Raw genomic sequence first — 23,304 nt, forward strand, 5'->3', positions numbered from 1 at the left:
ACCATTTTCCACAACCAGGTCTACATATCTTCTAGCCCTGGTGCCAGCAAGCCAGATGGTCTGAACAGAGCAGGCTAGAGGCACCTGTTTACATTAATGTTGCGGTGTTTGCATTATTTTTCATATTCCTTCAGTAACTGCTTGAGGTACCTCTTGATTGATAGAGCCCACAGCAACCAAACCTATCTAGCAGCCGCCTCTATAAGTCTACTCTCATTTCTAACTCTGAACAAGTGCACCCTCTTGAGGTTAAATGCATGACATCAAGAGATCATCCTTAACAAGTAAGGGAATGTTTCTGGTAGCTAAATGAGTAGACAACCATGGGGTTTGGGGCTCTTTTCTAATTAGGCTTTGTTCATCTGTAGTTGTGTTAGCAGTTAGCAGTTAGCAGTCAGATATTTTCTCTCTGTATTGCGGAAAACCTCCCATTTGGGATTCTATGAGGTTATTCAACGGACTGAAAAAAGGGATTGTTACGAAGAACTAACCATCATTATGAAGAGCTCCTGTTCCACGTGTACTGCTCAGCATTTCCGGGTTGGCATTATGTGAACATACTGTATTGGATTATAACTTCTCAGTCTGCAATCTAACATATTTGGAGGATTCAATCTCTCAAGAAAGCAGCTGCTGTTTTTGAAAATTCACACATTTTCCTTCTTTCTTTGACCACTTGTTCAGGAAAACAGGCTACCTCTAAGTTGACTTTGCACAGAGTTGCCAAAGTTCTGTGCACTTAATCCCAGAGAGAGCACAAAATACCTTGTAAGACTATTGTATGATTTTAAAACTAACAGCAAGTAGAGAGATGCAGTATATCTGAATAAAAGTGGTATGATGGCGTGAAGGTGATGGATCAATGCATGGAACTGAAGGTGTAGGTTTATGAAAGGACTAAAATGGAAGTCAGAAAGTATGGGCCAGTGTCTTCCAAATTGTAGGTATGCGCCTATAACTTAAACCCCACATATATTGCTATGGGAGTGATTTTTTTTCAATGGATTGCATGAGGAGCTGCACGAGTGCAGTGAGATTTAAGGGATTTGTAGTAAACCAATTAATTTCCCAAAAGTTTGTGCTGGCTAGATGTTCTAATGTTGACAGACTTACACTGGAGTTGCAATACATACTTTTATCACACTGATTGCCATATGAAGGTTCTTAAAAGTCATACCATTAATTCAAAAGTTAACATTTCATGTCCAAAGCAAATCAAATGGAATGTACAGTATATTATTAATTTCTAACCAGTACAATTCTAAGTTTAGCATGGAAACCAGATGATAGATAATCCACATACTTATTATTAGCGGTTCTTCACAGTCTTATCCAATATCTGAAACTCAGGCCTCTCTTCCTTAAGAGGAAGAGTATAGGCAACATTTAAAAAGTAAAATATTCTTGTTCCTTTTTCATTACTTTCATGATGTATTGTAGATGTCATGATGGAACCTGGTGATGTCATAAACCATGCATGATCCATCTAACCTTTCCTATTTAAGGATCTGTGGAAGGTCAGGGCCTAGGCTGAATCTGGATCCCTGGGAATTCAAGAAGAGGAAATGAAGTATTTAGAGTTGGTAACAACAAGAAACATGGTGTCTGCTGCTACAGGAGCTGGGGCTATTTTCCTGGTGGCCAAGACCATCATCGAAGGGATCAAGAGTCCACCTCATAATCCAGAGCCTCTTCCCTTAGCCAGTGAGTAATATGGATTCAGGGAGATATCAATGTATTTTGCTTTCCATTTCAGAAGTGGTTGTGATAAGAGTTAATTTATTTACATGGCAGTTTCTCTGAAACCTTGGTTTAACTGTCAGCTACCAATCACTAGCACCTATGATTGTGCTTCAAATAAGTAGTATCAAACTTTGCCAAGCCACTTGAGGTGTGATACCATGTGGTATGAATCAGACGTAAAATTGATTTTTTGGATGCTCTGCCAAAAATTCACTCAATGTAGGCCTTTCCCTTTCCCTATACAGATAGTCCTCAACTTATGACAATTGAGCCGAAAATTTGTGTTGTGAGACATTTGTTAAGTGAGTTTTCCCTCCTTTTACGAGCCATCTTGCCTCAGTTGTTAAGTGAATCACTGCAGTTGATAAGTTAGTACCCATTTATTAAGTGATTCTGGTTTTCCCATTGACTTTGCTTGTCAGAAGATTGCAAAGGGTGATCTACATCAGGGGTCCCCAACCACCGGTCCGCGGACCGGTACCGGTCCGTGGAACAAGTCCTACCAGGCCGCTGGTTTGCTGGGCGCCGCCATCTTTTTGATGAAAAAGTGCTTCCGGTGAGCTTTTCCGGGTAGAAAGCTCACCGGAAGCACTTTTCATCAAAAAAAGATGGCGGCGCCCAGCTAATGCCGGTACCAGGCCGCGCCATAAAAAAGGTTGGGGATACCGGGCCGCGGCATAAGAAAGGTTGGGGATCACTGATCTACATGACCTCAGGACATAGCAACGGTCATAAATAGGAACCAGTTGCCAAGAATCTGAATTTTGATCATGTGATCATGGGGATGCTGTAAAGGTCGTAACTGTGAAAAATGGTCACAAGTTGCTTTTGACCCTTCCTCAAGCTCAGGCTGGTCATCTACCTACACTGTTCTCTGAAGGTGTAGTCTAATCCATTTGAATACTGCCAGATTGGACAGAGAACATTAATATATTTGACCTTTAAAAGACAGCAACATGGTTTCTTTTATAACAATGATTCTCTCAGAGGTTACATATTGTTAGGAATGTAAGTCATCTAACAGTTGGGTTGGAAAATATATAAACCAGGATAGACATTTTAATACTGTCTCTTTAAGGGAATGCTAAAATTGTAATTGAGTGTGGTTCCTCAAATGGCCATAAGATGGAGCCAGAAACCTGGGTTGTTCTGTTCTGTTGTTGCTGCGTGTTGCCATTCCTGCCTTTCCTATTGACTGTTGCTGATCATCATTATTCTTGATTTGATGTGTCTTTTACTGAACTGTTTTTGATACTGGACTTTATTATTGGATTATCCCTGGACTGAAAACTGACTGCTTTAACTGTGAATGACTTGGACTGTTTTGTTGAACTTTGCTTAATGGTTTTATTGGAAGTAAAAACCTACATTTTACTATACAGTGTATCTGTGTGCTGGTTGTGTGTTATTCTTCACCACTCTCACTACGTCTCCCTGTGTGCGCTCATGCTCCTAATGGGGAATTACCCCAACACATATTACATTAGGCCATGGTCTAGTTCTTCATATTTTGTTATCTAAACAACATTAGTTCATGACATACATAATGTTAGAATCATGAGTTAGAAACTATTCTTCATGACATGTAAACATAACTTATTGTTGTTTATTTAACAAACTATGTTCAAGATGCTTCAGCATGTTGTGTGAACTCAAGTGTTGATTTTATCTTAATTCTGCCCACTACTCTGAAGGAATCTGCTTCATTCTGCTGCTTAGAAATTATGTAACCCAACATGTTGGGAGAACACCATGTTGGAGAAAGCTGGTCAAAATATATCACCAGTTTTACTGAGTCTCATCTGTACTCCATTCAGTTCCATTCACTTAAGTTCCCTGATCACTTCTCATTTTTGTCTTCCTTCTACTCTACTCTCCTTTTCACTCCTAGAACTTGCTTTAGCTCACCAGAGTAAACCTGTGGTGGACTCTGGAGAACTGAGAAGACTTTTGCTCTCTCTCAACCCAAAGCTAGATGCTTACTCCAAGAATATGATGCTCCATGGAATCACCCGTTGTGTTTATCTACTGGAATCAGAGGTGAGAGTCCAGAATAATAAGATGTACAATACAAGGATGGAAGAATGAGCCAACTGGTAGTGTGTTTTTTAAACTGACACAGTTAAGCATAATTAAACCAAACACAGCAATATGAAGGCACATTATTGTTTGCTGCATGAGCTCCCCACTTCTTGAACTCCCTACTTCAAGAAATTTATTTCACAGCTATCATACTAATATAATAAAAAAATAAATTTAGTTGGCAAGCTTCAGACATATGTTCCTTAATTTGTTTGACTCCTTCTCTTATAAGTTTTGGATTCTTTATAAGTCTGTCTTGTATTGTACTGTTCCTTGGGATCTTTTTTTTTAAATCTCATGATAGCTGCTCTGATGCGTTTGACTTTGGAAATCAGAATAGCCAGGAATAAATAGGAAATAAGAAATAAATAACTGGTTACTTCACATCTTTTAAAATAAAAAAGTTTGAGTCATTATTTGAATGTGAAAAGTTACAAAGTATTATAATGGAATTGAAGATACTTTCTTATGCTTTGTTTTAACTTAGCCATACATGCATCTACACACATTAATTCTGATTTGTTTCCCCAGGCATCTGCATGTACTTATGAGGATATTAAACTTGTGGCCTCATTCCTGGACGATTCAGACATGGGTGTCAAGATTCAGACAATGCATGCTCTCAAGGCTTTTGCTGGCATCTGGAAATTTAGAATCAGAATTCAGGTGATAATTTGTATAGTACTGTATTTTTGTATTAGACGCCTACATTTATCAGTATCAAATCACACGTGAATGATTGTCATTTGATATTATGATCATTGTCATCTATAAGCTTGAAGCTACACCTGTGAATTTTCTTCAAAGATAAAGCATATACTAAGCAAAATAGAGAAGAGCTGTAAACATGCTGGCCATAAAATTTGATCTATGACTGTACTTTCAATAAAAACAACCAAAATAATAACTTTAGCTCACCTGTAGGAACTGCAGGAAGCAGCACTATTTGAAAGTTGTTAGTTGAGAATACCTGTAAGAACCACTCCAGAAAGAAAAAGAACCTCTTTCTCACTTCAATGGTATCATTGAAGTCATTTGTAGTCATTGAAGTCATTTGTAATGGGCATTTCAGCAAAAGCATCAAATTAGGAGAACAAGGTAGTTGTGAAAGAAACCATGGACATATTTGAAAATATTGTTTATACACCCCACCCACATGTCTCTTCCCTACCTGTAATGTAATTGCTAGCCATAATGAATCAGACTTTCCTTATGATAGAAGATCTCCACTTGCTGTTCAGCTCCTGGTTAGATGTGTTCTTTTATACTATATAATAGTAGGATGTACAGTTTGCAGTGGATTTACTTTAAATGCATTAAAAATCAAAACAAAGCATTTAGCATACAAGTGAGTTGTGTACTTTTTTTTTTTTGCTAAATATATCTAATACAAGAAACATTTAGAAAGAGATATTTCCAACTGTAATTAATCTGGTAACAAATAGGTTATGTATGGGAGGTTTGGTTCTTTTTTCAGATACTAAATTATGTTTTGAACTCTCAAAAAAATACAGGTTTTTTTTTCCCCACAGCAAAAGCAGGACACACAGGATATCCTTAGGAAATTGAAAATTGATCAATGTTCATAATATATTTGGAATACAAATAAAATGTTCATGGACCAATGACTTAACAACAAATAAATTGTTGTGGGGGTGGGGGAGGGAGGGATGTTTATCTTCCAGAAAAAACTGCCCAAATTTTCCAAGGGAATATGTTAATTGCTGCATGAAGAATAAATTATAGAAAGCTGCATGATTTTAATCTGCATAATCAGTAGTTAGGCATAACATAAAGTACTGTATCACCAGAAATGAGTCCCAACAAGAAATGTTAATCTGATTTTGATTTCAACCTTGCAATTTGCAATTAATGAACCCAACCCTTTATTAATTGAGCTCACAACTAGAAAAATATTACATCAATAAACCATACACAAATTGGTTCTCTAAATCTCCTTGGAATCGCTTCCTCTTTCAACTGGGACTGTTAGATTCATCATCTGGTCTGCTTAAGATTTATCCATGATAAATTCAACTATGATCCTTGGTCACAACAGCAATGGTGCTGAGAGAAGAGATCTATCATAGCTTTCTTGGGGCAAGTTATAAGATGCTTTGTGTATGAATGTGCCAAAGTAAATACTCTAACTTAACCACTGGTTGATATTGGAATGAGCCCCATTTTTGTTGATCATCTGGTTTATAGGTGGCAAATAATTTTGTTTGCCAAAACTTTAGTGTATTTTTGTGTTCCACAAATATCAAACTTGGAGGCAGCTAGAAAGTGACAGCTGTAGGTGCACTGGGGTTTACCCTAAGCAGCTATTATCTTTGCAGCTTCTCTCAAGAACAGGAAGTCCTGTAACTTCCTAATACTCTGCATATCTTCAGAGTCTGCAAGAGTTTGTAGTTGTTTGCTAATGGCTTTATTTTACATGGTCTTGGCACTTGTGTTTCCTATCTGCCTTAATGGAGACACTGGTGCTACACTTAAGTGGGAAAACACTGCTATTAGTGTCCTTTCAAGGAGCTCTTGAGTCCTCCAAAGAAATCACTCCTTTCCTTTCATCATCCAACTATGATGGAGAACAGGTGACTTTGCAAGATGCTACATTCCTCCTGTGGGATTCCATCTCTTCTTCCCTTCTTTTTCTAAATTCAACTTCAGAAGCTGGTGTTAGAAGGATAATACTTCTCTTCTCCAGAAGGTGAAACCAAGAGTGGAAAAAAATGTTTCCTCCCAAAGGACAGGAAATAAATTCCTTTTCTTGGCTTGTTTCCCACCTGAAATTAAACTATTCCCGTGATACTCTCTAGTGCTCAAGAATTGTTCTATTTATATTTTAATCTAATGCTCATCTGGAATACTAAATAATTATTAATCAATGAAACAATTCCAAGAATAAGATTTATTATAAGACTGCTACTAGAGCCCTCAAAATGAACCACCCAGTGTGTTTATGCTTTTTCTGATTTTGGAAAAGAAAATCCTTCTTAAAAAATCATTATTTATAGTAAAATATTAGTGTTTTAATGATTAACAAAAAATGAAAAAAATGAAAAAAATGAAAGCATCAGTTCTTATACAAATGATGTTTGCAATGATACATAGTAAGAAATTACCTGAGGCTCACTGTGCATGCAGCATCCCCAGAAAGCTCTAAGTGTTATCAAATTGTAATTATTAATCTGATTGAAGGGGGAAATTATGAAATGCATGACTTGAGGGTAATCATATTAACTATATTTAATTAGAATGTAAGTGAAATGAATCCAGTTTCATTTTGTGTTCTGATGTCACTCACTACTTTTTGCAATGCAGCCTCTGGCCCAGGACACCTCTGAAACAAAGGATTTCTGCCCTATTATTCCAAATTTTTAAAAAATGCTGTTTTGTTCTGTGCAGGAATTCATGCCGAAGATTCTTGAAATTATCACTGAATTATGGGATACCGATATACATGTTGCTGGACTAAGATTACTGAATGGATTGCCGTGGCCAAATGACATGCAACCTCTCCTGAAAAAGCTCTTGCCCACCTTAATGGACATTCTGCAGATGGGGACCAATTTGGCTCAGGTACTATGGTTCATGAACTGTTTAGAGCAGGGGTCCCCAACCACCGGTCCGCGGACCGGGACCGATCCGTGGAACAAGTCCTACAGGGCCGCTGGTTTGCTGGGCGCCGCCATCTTTTTTTGATGAAAAAGTGCTTCCGGTGAGCTTTTCCGGGTAGAAAGCTCACCGGAAGCACTTTTTCATCAAAAAGATGGCGGCGCCAGCGCTTGGTGAGCTTTTCCGGGTAGAAAGCCATTTCTACCGGAAAAGCTCACCGAAGCGCTGGCGCCGCCATCTTTTTGATGAAAAGTGCTTCCGGTGAGGTCACCGGAAGCACTTTTTCATCAAAAAGAGATGGCCATGCGCCGGCAGCGCCAAAAAGGTTGCCGGATACCGGGCGCGCAGCATAAAAAAGGTTGGGGATCACTGGTTTAGAGCAGGGTGTCCAACCTTGGCAACTTTAAGACTTGTGGACTTCAACTCCCAGAATTCCTCAGCCAGCTTTGCTGGCTGAGGAATTCTGGGAGTTGAAGTCCACAAGTCTTAAAGTTGCCAGGTTGACACCCCTGGTTTAGAGCATATTGCTGTAAACCAGGGCTGTCAAACTTGCAGCCTGCAGGCCAGATAGGTCACACGCTGGCCATGCCTGGTTTAGCAAAGGGAGGGAAAAGTCCCGATATGTCATGTGATGCTACCAGGACGTTAGTTTGACCCCCTTGCTCTAAACCCAAACTCCTAATATCAGCTTTTGGGGGGGGAGGGCATAATGAAGCCATGGTATACATAAGCACCCTACCTTTACTGATTATATGGCCTGAAAGTTTTTGTGTGTTTTTTTTTTTCAGGTGCAGATTCTAAAATTCCTTAGCACATTAGCCCAGAAGGAAGAACTGTTATTTGATATTATGAATTGCCAGGTAAAGATTTCCTCCCTACTCCCAGAGGGATATTTGGGACAGGAAGTAAAATACTTGAGATCAAGATTAGCTTTTAATGAGTTATTTAATCAAACAAGACATAAACAAATATGTAATTGGAATATAGCAATAATGTGTATCTTCCAAACATGCTGACATTGCAATTCCCATTGCTATCTGAACATTCTAGGGATTGCATCCCAACAAGGAGTATGTCAGACTTCAGAAAACGAAATACATCTTTCCTGTCATGAGATCATTTCTTATAAAAGAATCTGAAGTCTGTTACCTTCAAAAGATGAAATCCGTTAGCCAGTAGGACATGAACAGTCTGTTTTATCTTTTTCTTTAAGGCTTTCATTTCATTTCATTTTTTTTTTTTAAGGTGCATCCAGAATTCCTCAGCCTGTTCCAACCTTCCCAGCTTGGAAGCCTCCTCTTTGAGCTGCTAGTGCTCGTGGAACGGCTCTGCGAGGGTCGCCTGACTCCCCACTACCAATCAGGGCTCTGGCAATACAACGAGTTGTCACTCCATGAGGTCCTTTTTGGAGACAATTCTCGGCTAGCTGACTGTCTTCTCTCCCTCATCATTCATCCCGAGGAAGAAGTGCAGATCCAAGCCTGCAGAGTTATTCTGAAACTGCAATTAAACGAGGAGGGGGAAATAGCTGGCACCCAGAGCACCAATTTAAGCAAATTCTTCTGTGAGATCAACGCTGACAGTCCCGATGCTGAACCTATGTATTAGATCCTTGCAGAATTTAACACAGAATTAAATTATCTTTAGAAGTATAGAAAGAAAACAATTCTTTTGAAAAGATAAAATCTTTCAAATTGGAAAGTGTACGTAGGAGAAAAGCAGGTTGGTATTCAGTCAAGAGGCCAAGCAATCCTAGTGGCCGTGCACCAGTAAAACTCTTCCTCAATAGTAATATCCCAGAACACAGCAATAGTGACAGCATTGCTTAGGGTGGTCCAACTGGTAGAACCAAGAAGGGCCTTCTCTGTGGTGGCTCCCTCCCTGTGGAACATCATCGTTGCAGTAATAAAATTGGTCCTCACCTTGGCACTCTTTCAAAAGGCCCTGAAGACCTGGTTTTGCCACTGGGCCTGGAGACCCCAGGGTGGTTGGTTTAATTGTTCTTGCCAGGGGGATGAGGGTTTATTGGATTTTGTACTGGGGTTTTTGTAAGACCTGGAGTCCACTATGAGTGAATTGGTTGGTCGCATAAATTGCCTTAATAAATAAATAAAAATGACATCCAACATAAAAACATAATCAGTGTAAACCAATCACAGGTATGTATTCCTATGCCTGAAAATCAAAGAAAATGTAAAGCTACTCAAGATGCAAACATGGGATTTCCCTGTCCCACCATTTATATAATGTATAGTATAATCCCCCATATAGTATCACTTCACACTTATATTCATCCCAGCCCATGCATATTTCCTTTGGATTGAAAAATGGAAATGGAAGAACAAGCAGTATAATACGAGACCTGAAAACTCCAGTAGTTGGAGGTTTGCATATAGAATACAGTGAAAACATAAACATCCTTCTCAAAGGCCTGTTCTCTCATAATCGCCCAAACTGATATGGACAGAAAGGATAAAGATTAGTCCCAAGCCAAGATTTTTAACAAGATACGTGGCTTTCCTCCCTAATATATTCCATCTTGAAACAGTCCAATGTGGATGGCGAGGCGATCTCGTGTACTAACTTCTGATAAATTAAAATACTCATGGGGCAAAGTAAGTTCTTTGAGCTGACCGCTTCAGAAATCAGTATGCATTATGTTTATCAATTTGGCATATAACTGCCCTTTTTGTGCCCCAACTATAAATTATGATCCTATTTTTGGCTATTTCACTGGCAAAGTTGCTTTGGCATGCAGCTCTTCTAGTGCGGAAGTACATTAACATATCTATAAAGTTACAACAGCTTTGTTTGTGCTTGGGGATCATTTTTCCACACCTTATGGTTTTCTAGAGAGTATATCTGGAAACAGGAAAGTACTTTGAAATAGCTTATGGTGTTTTCAAGAGCAGCTATTCAGAAATCTTCTAAATACACAAATCATTTCATTTCAGAGTCCAACTCAAGTGAGAAATTTCTCCCGCTAAAATAGTCCAATCAGATATTTTACATTAGAACATTTATTTCTCAGAGAGAAAATATAGTTTCAGACAGTCAGATTATAGTAGGTAAAATTAGCATTTTTCTTTACAAGCATAGAATTTAATTACTTCTTATTCCATCTGATATAAACAGTTCTAGAAAGCAAATAAACTCACTTTCTACAATAAATAGAGCCATCTGTGCTTTACAGCAGACTGACAAGTCACGTTTAGGTCCCATAGCAACAGCAGGATATTAGCCAATTCAAATCCTTAAATTGTAATTGAAGAAATTGGAAGAAATTAAAATGCAAGATCTTAAAATAGTTAAACATAAATCACAGGTCCACAGCCAGGCTACAATCTGGGAAAATGTATGTTTCTTTAAATTAATTATGTATGCATACAAAAGACCCAGCAACACAACTGAGGACTTAAAGATTAACAATTGGCCTGAATAATTTAGAACAGTAGTTTACAATTATATACAAAAGTTCCTTCTGGAACCACACTCTTGAGATATTAACTATTTTTTAAAAAAAGATTCCTATTCATGTTCTGTTTATGTTACAGATATTTCCCATATAGTGTGTTTTTATGTCCCAATGTATAAGATGTGGTTCTTGAAAAAAGACCACTAGAAATGGCAGTGATTTTTGCACAATAACATTTGTCCCATAATCTCTTAATAAGAAAATAACAATAATAAAGTTTAAAGGGGGGGGAGAGAATGGTTTTCAAATTACAATCTTGCTCTGTACCTTTGGTTTGAAATTCTTAAAGGAAAAAAAAAAACTTCACAAAATCAAATATGAAATGCACTGTCAATTTGCAGGGTTCAGCTCTTCCTCTTTTTGTATGCAAGTTTTTTTTAAAAAAAGGTTTCTCCAAAGGATTGTGCTGTATTTTTAACAGATCCCAATAACGGAAGCTCAGAGAGTATGAAAGCAAACGCTGAAGTGTTTACGGGGTGGTCAAGAGTGACTGTAGGGAATTCCGGTGAATAAGATGACAAACACATTCCAATTTAATTCTCATTTCTTCAGGTAAAGAGGAATCATGATTCTACATGATTGCCCTAGTCCAGCGCTGCATACGTCAAAGTACATATGGCACGCTGTATAAGCAGATACTTACTACTGAAAGCTGGAAAAAAAACTCTAAATGTCAATGTGATGCTTAATGGCCCAAACCTAAATAAGGTGATGCATATAAGGAAGAGATTTTTATGCATGCTCCCTTGTAAACAAGAGGCTGCTTCCATGTCTAGAACTCCTACAGAATGGACAGAATGCTGTGGTTTTCTGAAGAACAGGCATGACAAGTGAGACAGGGCTTCAGTGACATTGTTCATGAACGGGGGCAATGGGGGGTGGGAAATGTTTTCGATACCATAAAGATTGCTTTTTCCTCATTTCACAATAAACCTTCATATCTAGCAACAATGTTCTAGCAGCATAAGTATTTGTAAAATAACATTTAAAATATTTACTTTATCAATTTTCAGAAGTATACGAATCTGAAATTGAAATGTAAAAATCACAGAAAATATCTCCCTAGGGGTTTCTTCATATTTAAAGCTCTGTGAATGTGAGCATGAGGCAAAATCAGGAAAGGGGCATTACCCCAAAATATTCTTTCTTTCTTTCTTTAATTGTAATCTCTAACATAAAAACATATACAAATTTAGAGTTTTCTACAGGGTTGCAAATATAATTGCACGGGGGAGGGGGGACCAGTGTTTTTCAAAAATAACTTGAAAATATATGGTGAATATTAGGGAACATTTGGCACACAAGAGTCATCAAAAAGACCCTCAATTCATAACAGAAGCAATAAGCTCCACAGCTGCTTCAGGACTAGCTGAAGTTTAAAAACTCAAGAGTCTGGTTGGGCTTCTTGTCCAATCAGCAAATTATCTAAGATTCTGCCAGGGTTGCAATATTATAGTGTAGCTTCTCCTGACATCTTCTTACTAGGTCAAGCTGCTACATCACTTCTTTCCGTCCTGGATCCTTTGAGAAACATGTTCAGAAAGAAACCAGGCAGACTTTTTGGCACATATCAAGTATATAACATAAACTTTTCCTGCTGTTGGAAATACCGTGTCTCTACTAAGAATGCAAATGTGGCAATTGCATCATCTTGTCGGCAGGAAAATCCCATATTCCTCAGGTCATAGTTGATCTACTTTGTCTGTAGATGCAGACATTACTTCCTACAGGATGGGTAGTACAAGTTTCCTACAGATAATTGGGTGTGATGAAAGGATGGTCTCCCCGAACACGGCTCATATGAATCATTGCACGATCGTATGCAACTTGGACAGACTTGCGGATACTGGTTTTCCGTCCTTCCAGCATCTTGAGTTTGTCCACAGTGTCATCTACTCCAAGAGGAAGAACTTTTTCTCGTGGAAGCCACTGCCTACAGAAGGGAGAGAGAGAGAGAGAGGGAGGGAGGGGAGAAGATGGAGGGAATGTTATTACGGAGACAATTAAGAAATCGAGAGCATTACAAATTGTACAAATCAACCCTTCTGTGACTTTTACAAGTTGCACTAATGCCTGATAAAGTGTTAGTAAATGTACACTCTCTAGCAAAAACAAGCTAGAGTATGTAGTGCAGTTATAAACAGAAGACATACTTATGATTCACTAGAAGAAGAATGAATTCTTGGCTTGCTATTCTGTTACATAGACCAAAACTTCCCTCAATCATCAGCAAGTTTGCTACATTAATTAAAATAAATACTTGATATTCTATTGTCCAAAGAAAAGAAGTTGTTCCCCTTCATTTGCTTATTTTACTCACCATGTCCTCTTGTTGTCAAAGAAAAGGACAAGGAAAAGTTTTTCTCCAGCCTCCGCTTGCTTCTGCTCACCTAATTTTAGCACTTCCAGAGGGGGGACAGGGATTGGGACTCCGTTGTGAAGAAGGCCTTCTTGTGGCATCTCAGGATCAATGATCTAAAGGCAAAGAGCAAAACACAGCAGTGAATTTAACACAAGTCACAAAAATTTAGCTCAAAGATATAATAGCCCTTTGTTTTAAAATCTGACGATGCTTGAAAGAAGCAGCTTAGTAATGGCATCCAGGTTTTGGTGGTAACGTGGGCAATTTGTTTCGGCGAGCGAATCTTAAATATTTTTGCGCAAATTAGACAATCCTTTACTTACTGCTTAAAGGGGTGAATGTATTTCTCTAAGAACATACTTCAAAATTCTTCACCCCAGCATGAAAAACAGATTAACCCTGATAATCACTCTCTTGTACTATGAAAGTATTTATTGAAATTGTTGTATAAAATATCATTCGTACACATACATATGAAGCGCTTATGTATATCAAATTTTGTGGTAATAATTTATTTTATATTTTCATATGGAACAAGGAATACTTTTATATACCCTGAATCTAATATTTTAGAATTCAGAGATTAAATCATGGATCTTAACTGGATCTGGGGACACACTCAGAAGTATTAGCACTTATTAAGTATTAGTATTAAAACATGGAATGAAGTTAAAAAAGACATATTAATATGGGAGAAACTACAATTGTTATTGCTAGGGAGAATTTCTGTGATAAAAATGAATGCCTTGTGTAGAATGACATTTTTGTTTTAGACAATACCTGCTTTGACAACTGATGCACCATTTTAAACAATGGCAAAATGATATAGTTAAGTTTGTGTGGCAGGGGCAAAACACCAAAAGTTAAATATATGGTATTACACGATGCAAAAGAGAGTATTGGATTCGTAATTGTATTTTGCAGCATGGCTACAGCTGAGAAATAGAATGCTTTTGGAATTAGAAGGACGTGACCTGAGATTTGTATTATTTGTTATTTGTAAAACAGTAAAATCAAGATTAATGTGGATTTTAAAAATTGTTCTGTTAGATATACCCTATTGAAAATAAGAAATAAAGTCAGGCCCACAGGTTCTGCCCAAAACATCTTTGTGAATCTAACACAAGAAGCATTTATAGGTGAGAAATAATAGGCAAATACTCAAAACTCTTGATGCAAAACAAAAACTGTTTTGTGCAAAACAGAAGAAAATGAATTTAGTGTTTATGGTTTTGATGATAGGCAGGGCAGATTAGAGAAAGAGAATCCTGATGTAACTTTAGAGAAAGACGTAAATTTATAATTATATTTATAACTGCTATAAAGATCAGAAGCCACTTCTTTGTATTCTTTCTTGAACTTCGGCTTTTTTATTTCTTTTTCTTTTTTCTTCCTTATTTTATATTAGTTATATTAGTTTTTATCTTTTAAAACTTTTAATAAAATTATTATTTTTTAAATAAAAAGTATTAGCACTGTATGTTCTCTACTTCTCAGGTGTTGTTAGAATTTATATAAAATTACGTCATCATCCACCCTTAAGACAGATATTATTTCAAATCTACTTTGTGAAAAGCAGGGTAAAATATTGTAGAATAAATGAGTTAATCTGGTATTTTGCTGTCATGATAATGTATGTTTTAGAATAATATTTTAAAATTCTAGAGAATTATAGAATGAACTATTTAGTAAACAGAGAGGATCTAACTCAGAAAAGTTAAAAACAGTAATACATCTTATAAATATTAACTCACAATATGCGAAGATAATAAAAACATGTTAATCATTAATAATTTAATCAACTATTTATTATTTAAACTCAATATATTTTGAACAGAACAACATTAGCTATATATATAAAATGGAGTCTTAAGAATATTCAGCTATATGACTTTTAAATTGGAGAAAAATAAACAGGTAATAAACACAAGTAATAATTAAGCTATCAAACTCAAATTCTGAAAATTCATATCTAACCCAGATAATCTTAAAATATTTAGAGGCTGCTTGATGTTTCAAAGTAGGTGCACTATTTTGCCTTTTAGCATGGAGTAAATATAAAACTACTAAGTGAAACTGTTCTTAAGCACAATTTGTCAGGTTTCCAAGTGGTGAAATCCATTTAAAAAGAAAAGAGCAAAGTCCATCTTCCAAAACAATTTGTTTTATTTAGGAAAGCATCAAATTAGCAAAGCCTGTTGTAATTCCGGATCTGACACAACCCGGAATTACACCACATAATATTGGAAGTTAGAAACAGCCCCACAAAGTCACATTCTCCAATAGATGTAAATCAACGTTGCTTGGTGTCATCAATCTCCACCTCAAAGCCTCAGCAGGGTCAGCTCATGTTCCCACGGGAAGAAGAACCGCCTAGCCTTAGATACATACCAGGGCTGGGTAAGAAGGATAGCCACGACACTTTGCCCACACAAGCTCCAGAGGTTCTAGGTCAGCATGTTCCTCAAATGACATCAGCAAGTTTCTTCCTAGGAAGTCACAGGACAATTTAGAATTATGTTGTGCTATGCCAAATTCATCATTCGTAACACTGAAGATTCCGTTTCATTGCTATGGAAGCATAGATTGTACACAGACTAGACCGTGTGCTAGGTCTTGCTTGCTAATTAAAAATAGATATAATAAAACAAAAATAAAAAATAGCATATTAGGTAAAGAAGGCAGTAACTTATCTAATAATGGATTTGGTACGAAAGAAATACATTGCAAATTAGGTCAATCCTATTATGTTATTAGGGCAAAATTCATGAATGTCCTATTCAAACCATCCTCAGTCTTCTAAAAAGAGAACAACCCAAGATACAAATCTTCAACTAGCACTGGAATGACTAATAAAAGAACTGTCTTGTGTACCTGTATACATAACCAACATTTTCACCTACAAATTTGGAACTACAAGTGGTCACTGACTTACAACTGACCACTTAACAACAGACTCAAAATAAGTTATTTGCAACTTGTCTTCAAAGTTACAACTGCCATATCATTCCCACAATCACATGATCACACTTGGCACTTGGCAACCAGTTTATATTTATGACCGATGGTCACATGATCATGTTTTGCAACTCTTTTTTCCCATTTTCTGGCAAAAGCACCCTTTGGATAAGCAGGGCTTGGATTTAGGACCAGGTAATTCACTTAGCAATTGACTGTTTCTGCAAAGTCTTGCAAATTTCTAATTGTTTAGTATAGTAAAGCATTTTGCACTGTAAATATATTGTGTAAGATTTTAAATGTCTTTACTCAGCATTCCTATATCCATATTTTATTCCTCAAAGTAGCTGTATTCCATAACATACTCTAATTATATAACATGGAATAACTAAATGTATCAAGTAAGGGGATTTGGGAGAATGAAAACTACTGGCTGAAACTATGACTCCTGAGATCCTTCCTCATATCATAGGCCCTCTACAATAGGGGTCCCCAACCACCGGGCAGCGGACCGTGCACCGTCCGCAGAACAAGTCCTACCGGGCCACTGGCTTGCTGGGTGCCGCCATCTTTTTGATGAAAAAGTGCTTCCGGTGAGCTTTTCCGGGTAGAAAGCTCACCGGAAGCACGCTTTCATCAAAAAAGATGGCGGCATAGCGCTCGGTGAGCTTTTCGGGTGGAAAGCTCACCAGAAGCACGTTTTCATCAAAAAGATGGCAGCACCAGCGCTTCCGGTGAGCTTTTCCGGGTGAAAGCCATTTCTACCCGGAAAAGCTCACTGAAGCGCTAGCGCCGCCATCTTTTGATTAAACGTGCTTCCGTGAGTCACCGGAAGCACTTTTTCATCAAAAAAGATGGCGGCACCCAGCTGATGCCGGTACCGGGCGCGCACCCAGCTGATGCGGTACCGGCGCGGTGTAAAAAGGTTGGGGATCACTGCTCTACAACATAGTTTCTCCCCATCCCCTGCTGTTCTTCTGAACTCACTCACATCTTCACCTTAAATAGCAATAGCACTTAGACTTATATACCACTTCACAATGCTTTACAGCTCTCTAAGTGGTTTACAGCAAGGGTCTCCAACCTTGGTCACTTTAAGCCTGGCGGACTTCAACTCTCAGAATTCCCTAGCCAGTAAAGCAAAGCTGGCCGGGGAATTCGGGGAGTTGAAGTCCTCCAGACTTAAAGTGACCAAGGTTGGAGACCCCTGTTTACAGAGTCAGCATATTGCCCCCAACAAGCTGGGTCACCAACCTCGGACGGATGGAAGGCTGAGTCAACCTTGAGCTGGTGTGGATCGTACCTCTGGCAGTGAACAGCAAGTTAGCCTGCAATACTGCATTCTAACCACAGTGCCACTACAGCTCATGACAAATAGCTGAGAAGAATAAGGAATTCAGAAATGAATTCTCGTACCTGTTCAGGGAAATATATTATACCACTTGCTTAATTTCAGAGGCTGCAAGTTCTGACATCACCGGTTTAAAGAATAAATTGACAAACGGTTCTTATCAATTTGGTAGTGCTTAACTCCACAGTCAATCTCCAGTGCTTAACTCCACAGCACAATCAACATGAAAAATAGCACCTATGTCTTACTCATATGAATTTCATGTGCAAATTTTTATCTCACCTGAGTTGCTATATGCCAAATCTTTATTTACACCATCCAGAAAAGGGACCCGTATAAGAGCAGGCTTTCCTCGGCTACGTTTGTGTGGTGGTGGACTACTGTGAAAAAAGTAGGCATGACAAGAAAGTGAGATACTAAATACCATGAGATAGTTAGTTCAGTTCACATAATCTCATGAATTAAAGGAAACTAAGGAGTCGAGTCACAAAGGAGTGTTATTTTCTGGGATGGTCACCATGCTAATGTGAAAACCATTCCTTTGGGCTTGATGTGCAATTTCTCTAACAAACCACAAGACCTTTACATGATATGGATATCTTCAGGGCAACTGAAACCACATGAAGGAAAACAAGGGCAAAATAATTGCTGATTGATTGGCTAGTATTTCCTATTTGTAAACTGCTCATCTCCCTCAGATAGGGGCTCTGTTATGTCTTTAAAATAACGATTAGCTGCTTTTAGGAATTGCATAGAAGGAATAAGGAAACAAGCAAATGCCAGGGAGGCTTCCCACTGTTAGGAAAGATAAAGACTATGACAAGGTAAGAGTTAGCAGAGCTAATGTGGCTCTAAAATTTCTAGGGCCAAAGTTAGGAAAGATAAAAGACTATGACAAGGTAAGAGTTAGCAGAGCTATTGTGGCTCTAAAATTTCTAGGGCCAAAGTTTGGATATAAATCTAAAAGATTTAGATGTTTACTGGATGAGGCAAACCATTCTTTTTGTAGGGAACTTTCCTAACACTTGGATTGGAATTTACTCTTGACCTTACGGTCCCCATATATCTTGAAATCATCAAGTAAGTTAATTTTAAAAGACTAGTGGAAAATGAAGAAAGGGTCAGAAAATAAATATGCTACAAGGCAGGGGTTCCTAAACTTTCTGGCAACACACCTGCCATCACATTTCCCTTTAATGTATATACCTATAAAAATCCGAACACCAAAATGGACACAAATGAACAATGAAAATAATATCAAATGAAACTTTGGAAAAGGTGAATTTGTTGCAACCATATATTGTAACTAAAGGACTTTGTCTGCACTTCCCCAAGGGAGATATACCTCAGTCTAGGAATCCCTACTATAAGGTAAACATATTCTCCACATATGAGATCCGGCTCTACTACTACATTATATGTTGCCCAAAATGTAAGGTAGGAACAATCACTATGAAATCTGCAAACCTACTGCATATATAACATTAGTAGAATTGTAATTATTTGAATGCAACCCCCCAAAAGGGGTCTTACCTGCAGATATCAAATGAAAGACCGCTGCCCAGTCCAGAGCTACATTCTGAGTCAGATCCACTTTCTATATGCTTCCTGAAGCCATTGGTCACAGCTGCTGAGAAGACAGGCAAGAATAAGTCTAGTTACAAATAATATGCTTCTTCAAAAGATATTCAGAGATTCATCAAGGAAAACACAGTTATACATTCCAGCTAATGAAGTCAGATGAGCACATTCAGAATGCATTTGGCATGACTTTCCAAAAGTTTGTGCCGAGTGGCAGCCCAGGAGCGTTTTCCATCTGGATATCTGCAACTATTTTTGATTCTAGAGACCTGATTGTGCAGTAAAACAAACTTAATCTAGCTCTTTTGGCAGCCACAGAAACATTTAGGAACATACACTATCACAACTTCATCATGCTTAAGGAGACTCAGATGTAGGCATAGCAAAGCTTATAATGTTGCTTTAGCTTTCCAAATCTGAGCCAGAATCACCAGCATCCAGTGAGTTCTGAATTTCATTTATGATGCCATTGCATTGAACCCAATAAAGCTTTATGCAGTTAACATATAGATTGTGTTAATCCAGATAGAGTATGGGGCAGAAGAGTGAAATATACATAAGAACCCATTTTTTAAATGATGCACAAGAGACCCTGGGGAAAATGTGAGCAATTTTAACTCCTTGTCCTAATCACAATATAACATTTGAGTTTGAAGCCCAAAGGAGATATTTATCAAAGTAATTATTCTAGGGACAATCTGATTAATAGAATCCTACATTCCTTTGATCCTTTCAGGTGGTATTTTTCCAAATAAAGTTAAGAGGGTAACACTTTAGTTTTATACACACATTTTGCTTTTCGTTTTATTTCCAGAAAATAATAAAGAAGCCAATTAGTTCCAAGTTATCCCTTCAAACTAATGGAACACATTCAAAAGACATGTTCACTGTATTTTCAATTGCATTTTTCCCCCAGCATAAAAGTAGCTTCAAGGTAATTTTCTCTTTCTTCTTGTGCATTATTACAAAAGGAGAAGTAGTAGAATAAACAAATAATGCAATGCAGTAATTTTTTTTTGGGGGGGGGAGTGTATTATCTTATGCAAGTGCCCCGATCACCAGGGGAATCTGGCATATACTGAACTAAAGTTGGAACATTTGTATGTATATGAATGTTTACTGCATTTCTGAAAAAAATTCCTAGGTCAAAAAGAGTTAAACATTATAGTTAACCATATTATCTGTGAATTATGAGTTATGTTGGACCCAGATAACTGGAAGAGAATGAAAACACACAGCATGCAAACCTAACATTGTAGGCGATCTCTGACACAAAGTTTTGAGATTACACAGCACTAATTTTCAATATGATTATAAATATAAATAAATATAAATACAGTTCGTATTGAATTGTGTTCTTAATGCTCTACAGATATAAGTTCATTTTTGGTTTTGCCTGTATATAGCTATCTCATAAAAATAGTACTGTGTATCAGTAATTCTATCAGTCTCTCATAGAATTAATTTTGGAATGGTCTTCATTCCAGCCATTATCCCATGATTTTTCAACGGCTAAGCCTTTTATCCCTATCCTTTTAAATTGTTGTTCTAAATTTTGATTATTATTATATCCACCCACACAAGAATCCCCTAGGCACCTCATTACTTTTCTTCTGAGAATATGCATTTGTTTCTGTCTTTATTTAATCCCAATAGATTATTATGCATTTGTATTATAACGAAGGCTCTATTTTTCTCCCTACTGTCATTTCCTTTACTATATGATTCTAAAGAGAGAAAAAACTGTTTAGCTATCTTCTATATATTCACTAATATCTGTTATTGTAAGTATAAAGGTATAAAAAGTAGTAATATTCTTGGTTCTAGAAGAAAAAAGGGCATATAGAGGAAGAGACATTTTAACATGAAAAGGGTATAAACATATCTTCACTTTTGAGCTTAGTTTTTATTCCCGATTTCAGTGTCTTATTATACTATACTATCCAACTAAAGACAATGAAATCGGGAATAAAATTTACAATGATGCTACAAAAGGAAATTCCTCTGCAAAAGCAGCTGTCTTAGGAATGATTAATAATAGCATCACCACATTCTGTTTAACCACCCTACCTATGTAAAAGGGGTTTAAATGCTTTTAGAGGTATCAATATTGCCTTATCTGCCCCATCTGTTTGAGGTTTACATATGCTAGAAATGTTCCATTAAAATGACAATCTTTGCCGTTTTGTTTCAGGTTGTATGTGATCTACTATTTTTTATGAGGATAATGAATTTTATTTAACTAGAAACAAGGTTGAGCAGTAAAACTGCCAAAAAGTTGCCAACACCAAAATTATTCCTGTGATGTAAAGTGCTCCAAAAGGATATCTGCAGATCTGGTGAATTGGCAATTAAATGGCAAACATGGTTCAAACTGCCATAAACTTATTAAACATTAGACTGGACAGGAACGTGAGGGACCTCATGGTCATAGAAAATATATAAATGTGGAATAACAGTCAGAGGAACAACCACAAACTTGGCTCCCAAATAAAATGCATGAGATACATTAGCCACAAGAAGACTCCCTATGGATATTATTATTTTTTTAACAAAGGTCCACATCACCCCCTCAAAATACAAGGATGAAATAATTCTATTTTGTGAAGTATTACCACTGAGTGTAATAAACTATTTGATCTTATTTTCTGCCAATTAATCTTCATTCTTTTTCTTAACAAATGTGTCCTTATAATTATTCATGAGAGGAAAAGCAGAAAACTCCCTTTCGTTCACTATACAATTTTCTAATCATGAACAAAAAGATAAAAAGAATGGGGTCTAAAGGGGAAAAGTCTGAGTGAAAACAGTTTTCAGTGGAACATTAGAATCTTTTGGTAATCACTGAGCTGTCACACGAATGCCTCAAATGGGAAAAATAACCGCTGCGCTTACTAGTCAAACTAGAATATGAAACTACTCTGATAGTTTATTATTTTTAACAACAGCTGCTATGTAAGCCTAGCACACTAAGCTGACTGCATCTGAACCCAAAAACAAACCGGGTTAAGCTTAATTAGTATTTGGACAAGAGACCTGCAGGTGATACATAAGCTTTTGAAATAAGACTACACAAATGTATAAAGCATGGATGCAGGCACATAACACACATCATTGATTATGTGACTACTATATCATTGTTGACTCTTCGCAACCACATAGGTATTCTCCATGACAATCTATCCCTAATATGCTCCTTCAGCTCTTCCAATGGCAACCTCATTGTTACAGCAATTGTAACCTCAACAACCCAAACACATAAAACTCAAAATACCTCAGGATATACCTAAGTGGGAGATTTCATCTGCTGCTACTTTCACAAAATCGGATGCTCCTGAAATATGACAATTCTCACAAAACTCATAACTCCTCGGTACTACATTGAAGAAGACAGATCCATGAATTTAACATTATTTGCTGCTACTTAAGAAAATGCTGCATGCAACAGCTATCAGAGTTATGTACTACTTAATATATTAAAATTACATATTATTTATATATGTGTGTGTGTACGTATGTACGTACATACATATACACACACACATACACACACACAAACACATATATATATATATATACACACACATATATGAAAGGGACTCGGTGGCTCAGTAGCTAAGACTCTGAGCTTGTCGATCAGAAAGTTTGGCAGTTCGGTGGTTCGAATCCCTAGCACCATTAAGGGAGTGAGCTCCCATTATTTCTCCCAGCTTCTGCCAACCTAGCAGTTCGAAAGCATGTAAAAATGCAAGCAGAAAAATAGGGGCCACTTTGGTGGGAAGGTAACAGCGTTCGGTGCGCCTTCAGCGTTTAGTCATGCTAGCCACATGACCACGGAGATGTCTTCGGACAGCACTGGCTCTTCGGCTTTGTAACAGAGATGAGCACCAAACCCTAGAGCCAGAAACAACTAGCACATATATGCGAGGGGAACCTTTACTTTTACCTATACCTATATACATACACACACACACATACACACACACATTGTTATTCACAGGATCATTCTGTTCTTTATTATATTATCGTATGCCACCCAGAATCACTTCTTATGATATGGGCAGCCATATATATTTAATGGACAAATAAAAAAAAGTACTCTGTGGAGCATATAGGTAAAAATACTGCTTTTGG

At 37.3% G+C, this 23,304-nt stretch overlaps 2 protein-coding genes across 8 annotated transcripts in view; one reads left to right on the top strand and one right to left on the bottom strand.

Annotated features, from left to right (window-relative positions):
• The first annotated feature begins 1,535 nt into the window (after positions 1 to 1,535).
• On the top strand, positions 1,536 to 9,063 carry LOC113418780 (armadillo repeat-containing protein 12-like). The gene is made up of 6 exons (XM_026677860.2): positions 1,536 to 1,704; positions 3,635 to 3,783; positions 4,357 to 4,491; positions 7,234 to 7,407; positions 8,232 to 8,303; positions 8,689 to 9,063. Exons 1-6 carry the CDS (start codon positions 1,566 to 1,568, stop codon positions 9,049 to 9,051), a joined length of 1,032 nt encoding a protein of 343 aa, XP_026533645.1. The 5' UTR covers positions 1,536 to 1,565; the 3' UTR covers positions 9,052 to 9,063.
• A 1,382-nt stretch (positions 9,064 to 10,445) lies between these two features.
• Positions 10,446 to 23,304, bottom strand: part of BRPF3 (bromodomain and PHD finger containing 3) — a 43,250-nt gene continuing 30,391 nt past the window's right edge. For 4 of the 7 annotated variants that reach the window (XM_087959906.1, XM_087959903.1, XM_026678149.2 and 1 more), the window contains 5 exons: positions 19,123 to 19,216; positions 17,872 to 17,969; positions 15,672 to 15,769; positions 13,239 to 13,393; positions 10,446 to 12,851 (listed from right to left, as the gene is read on the bottom strand). In XM_087959906.1, coding sequence (XP_087816032.1) covers positions 12,668 to 12,851; positions 13,239 to 13,393; positions 15,672 to 15,769; positions 17,872 to 17,969; positions 19,123 to 19,216 — 629 coding nt within the window. In that variant the 3' untranslated portion in view covers positions 10,446 to 12,667. Of the gene's footprint in view, positions 12,852 to 13,238; positions 13,394 to 15,671; positions 15,770 to 17,871; positions 17,970 to 19,122; positions 19,220 to 23,304 lie in introns of all 7 variants that reach the window. The other 3 variants (XM_087959902.1, XM_087959901.1, XM_026678150.2) reach the window with 1 other exon arrangement.

Source organism: Notechis scutatus, chromosome 3 (genome assembly GCF_049901735.1).
Source record: "Notechis scutatus isolate UNSWTSFEM ecotype Mainland chromosome 3, rNotScu1.2, whole genome shotgun sequence".
In the NCBI taxonomy this organism is placed as follows: domain Eukaryota; kingdom Metazoa; phylum Chordata; class Lepidosauria; order Squamata; family Elapidae; genus Notechis; species Notechis scutatus.

What these genes read in the sequence shown, in the direction of transcription:
- LOC113418780 (XM_026677860.2), top strand. Translation starts at nt 1,566, where the DNA reads ATGAAGTATTTAGAGTTGGTAACAACAAGAAACATGGTGTCTGCTGCT. An exon ending in AGAGCCTCTTCCCTTAGCCA is followed by an intron (nt 1,705 to 3,634) that starts GTGAGTAATATG and finishes TTTCACTCCTAG; the next exon opens with AACTTGCTTTAGCTCACCAG. An exon ending in TTGATATTATGAATTGCCAG is followed by an intron (nt 8,304 to 8,688) that starts GTAAAGATTTCC and finishes TTTTTTTTTAAG; the next exon opens with GTGCATCCAGAATTCCTCAG.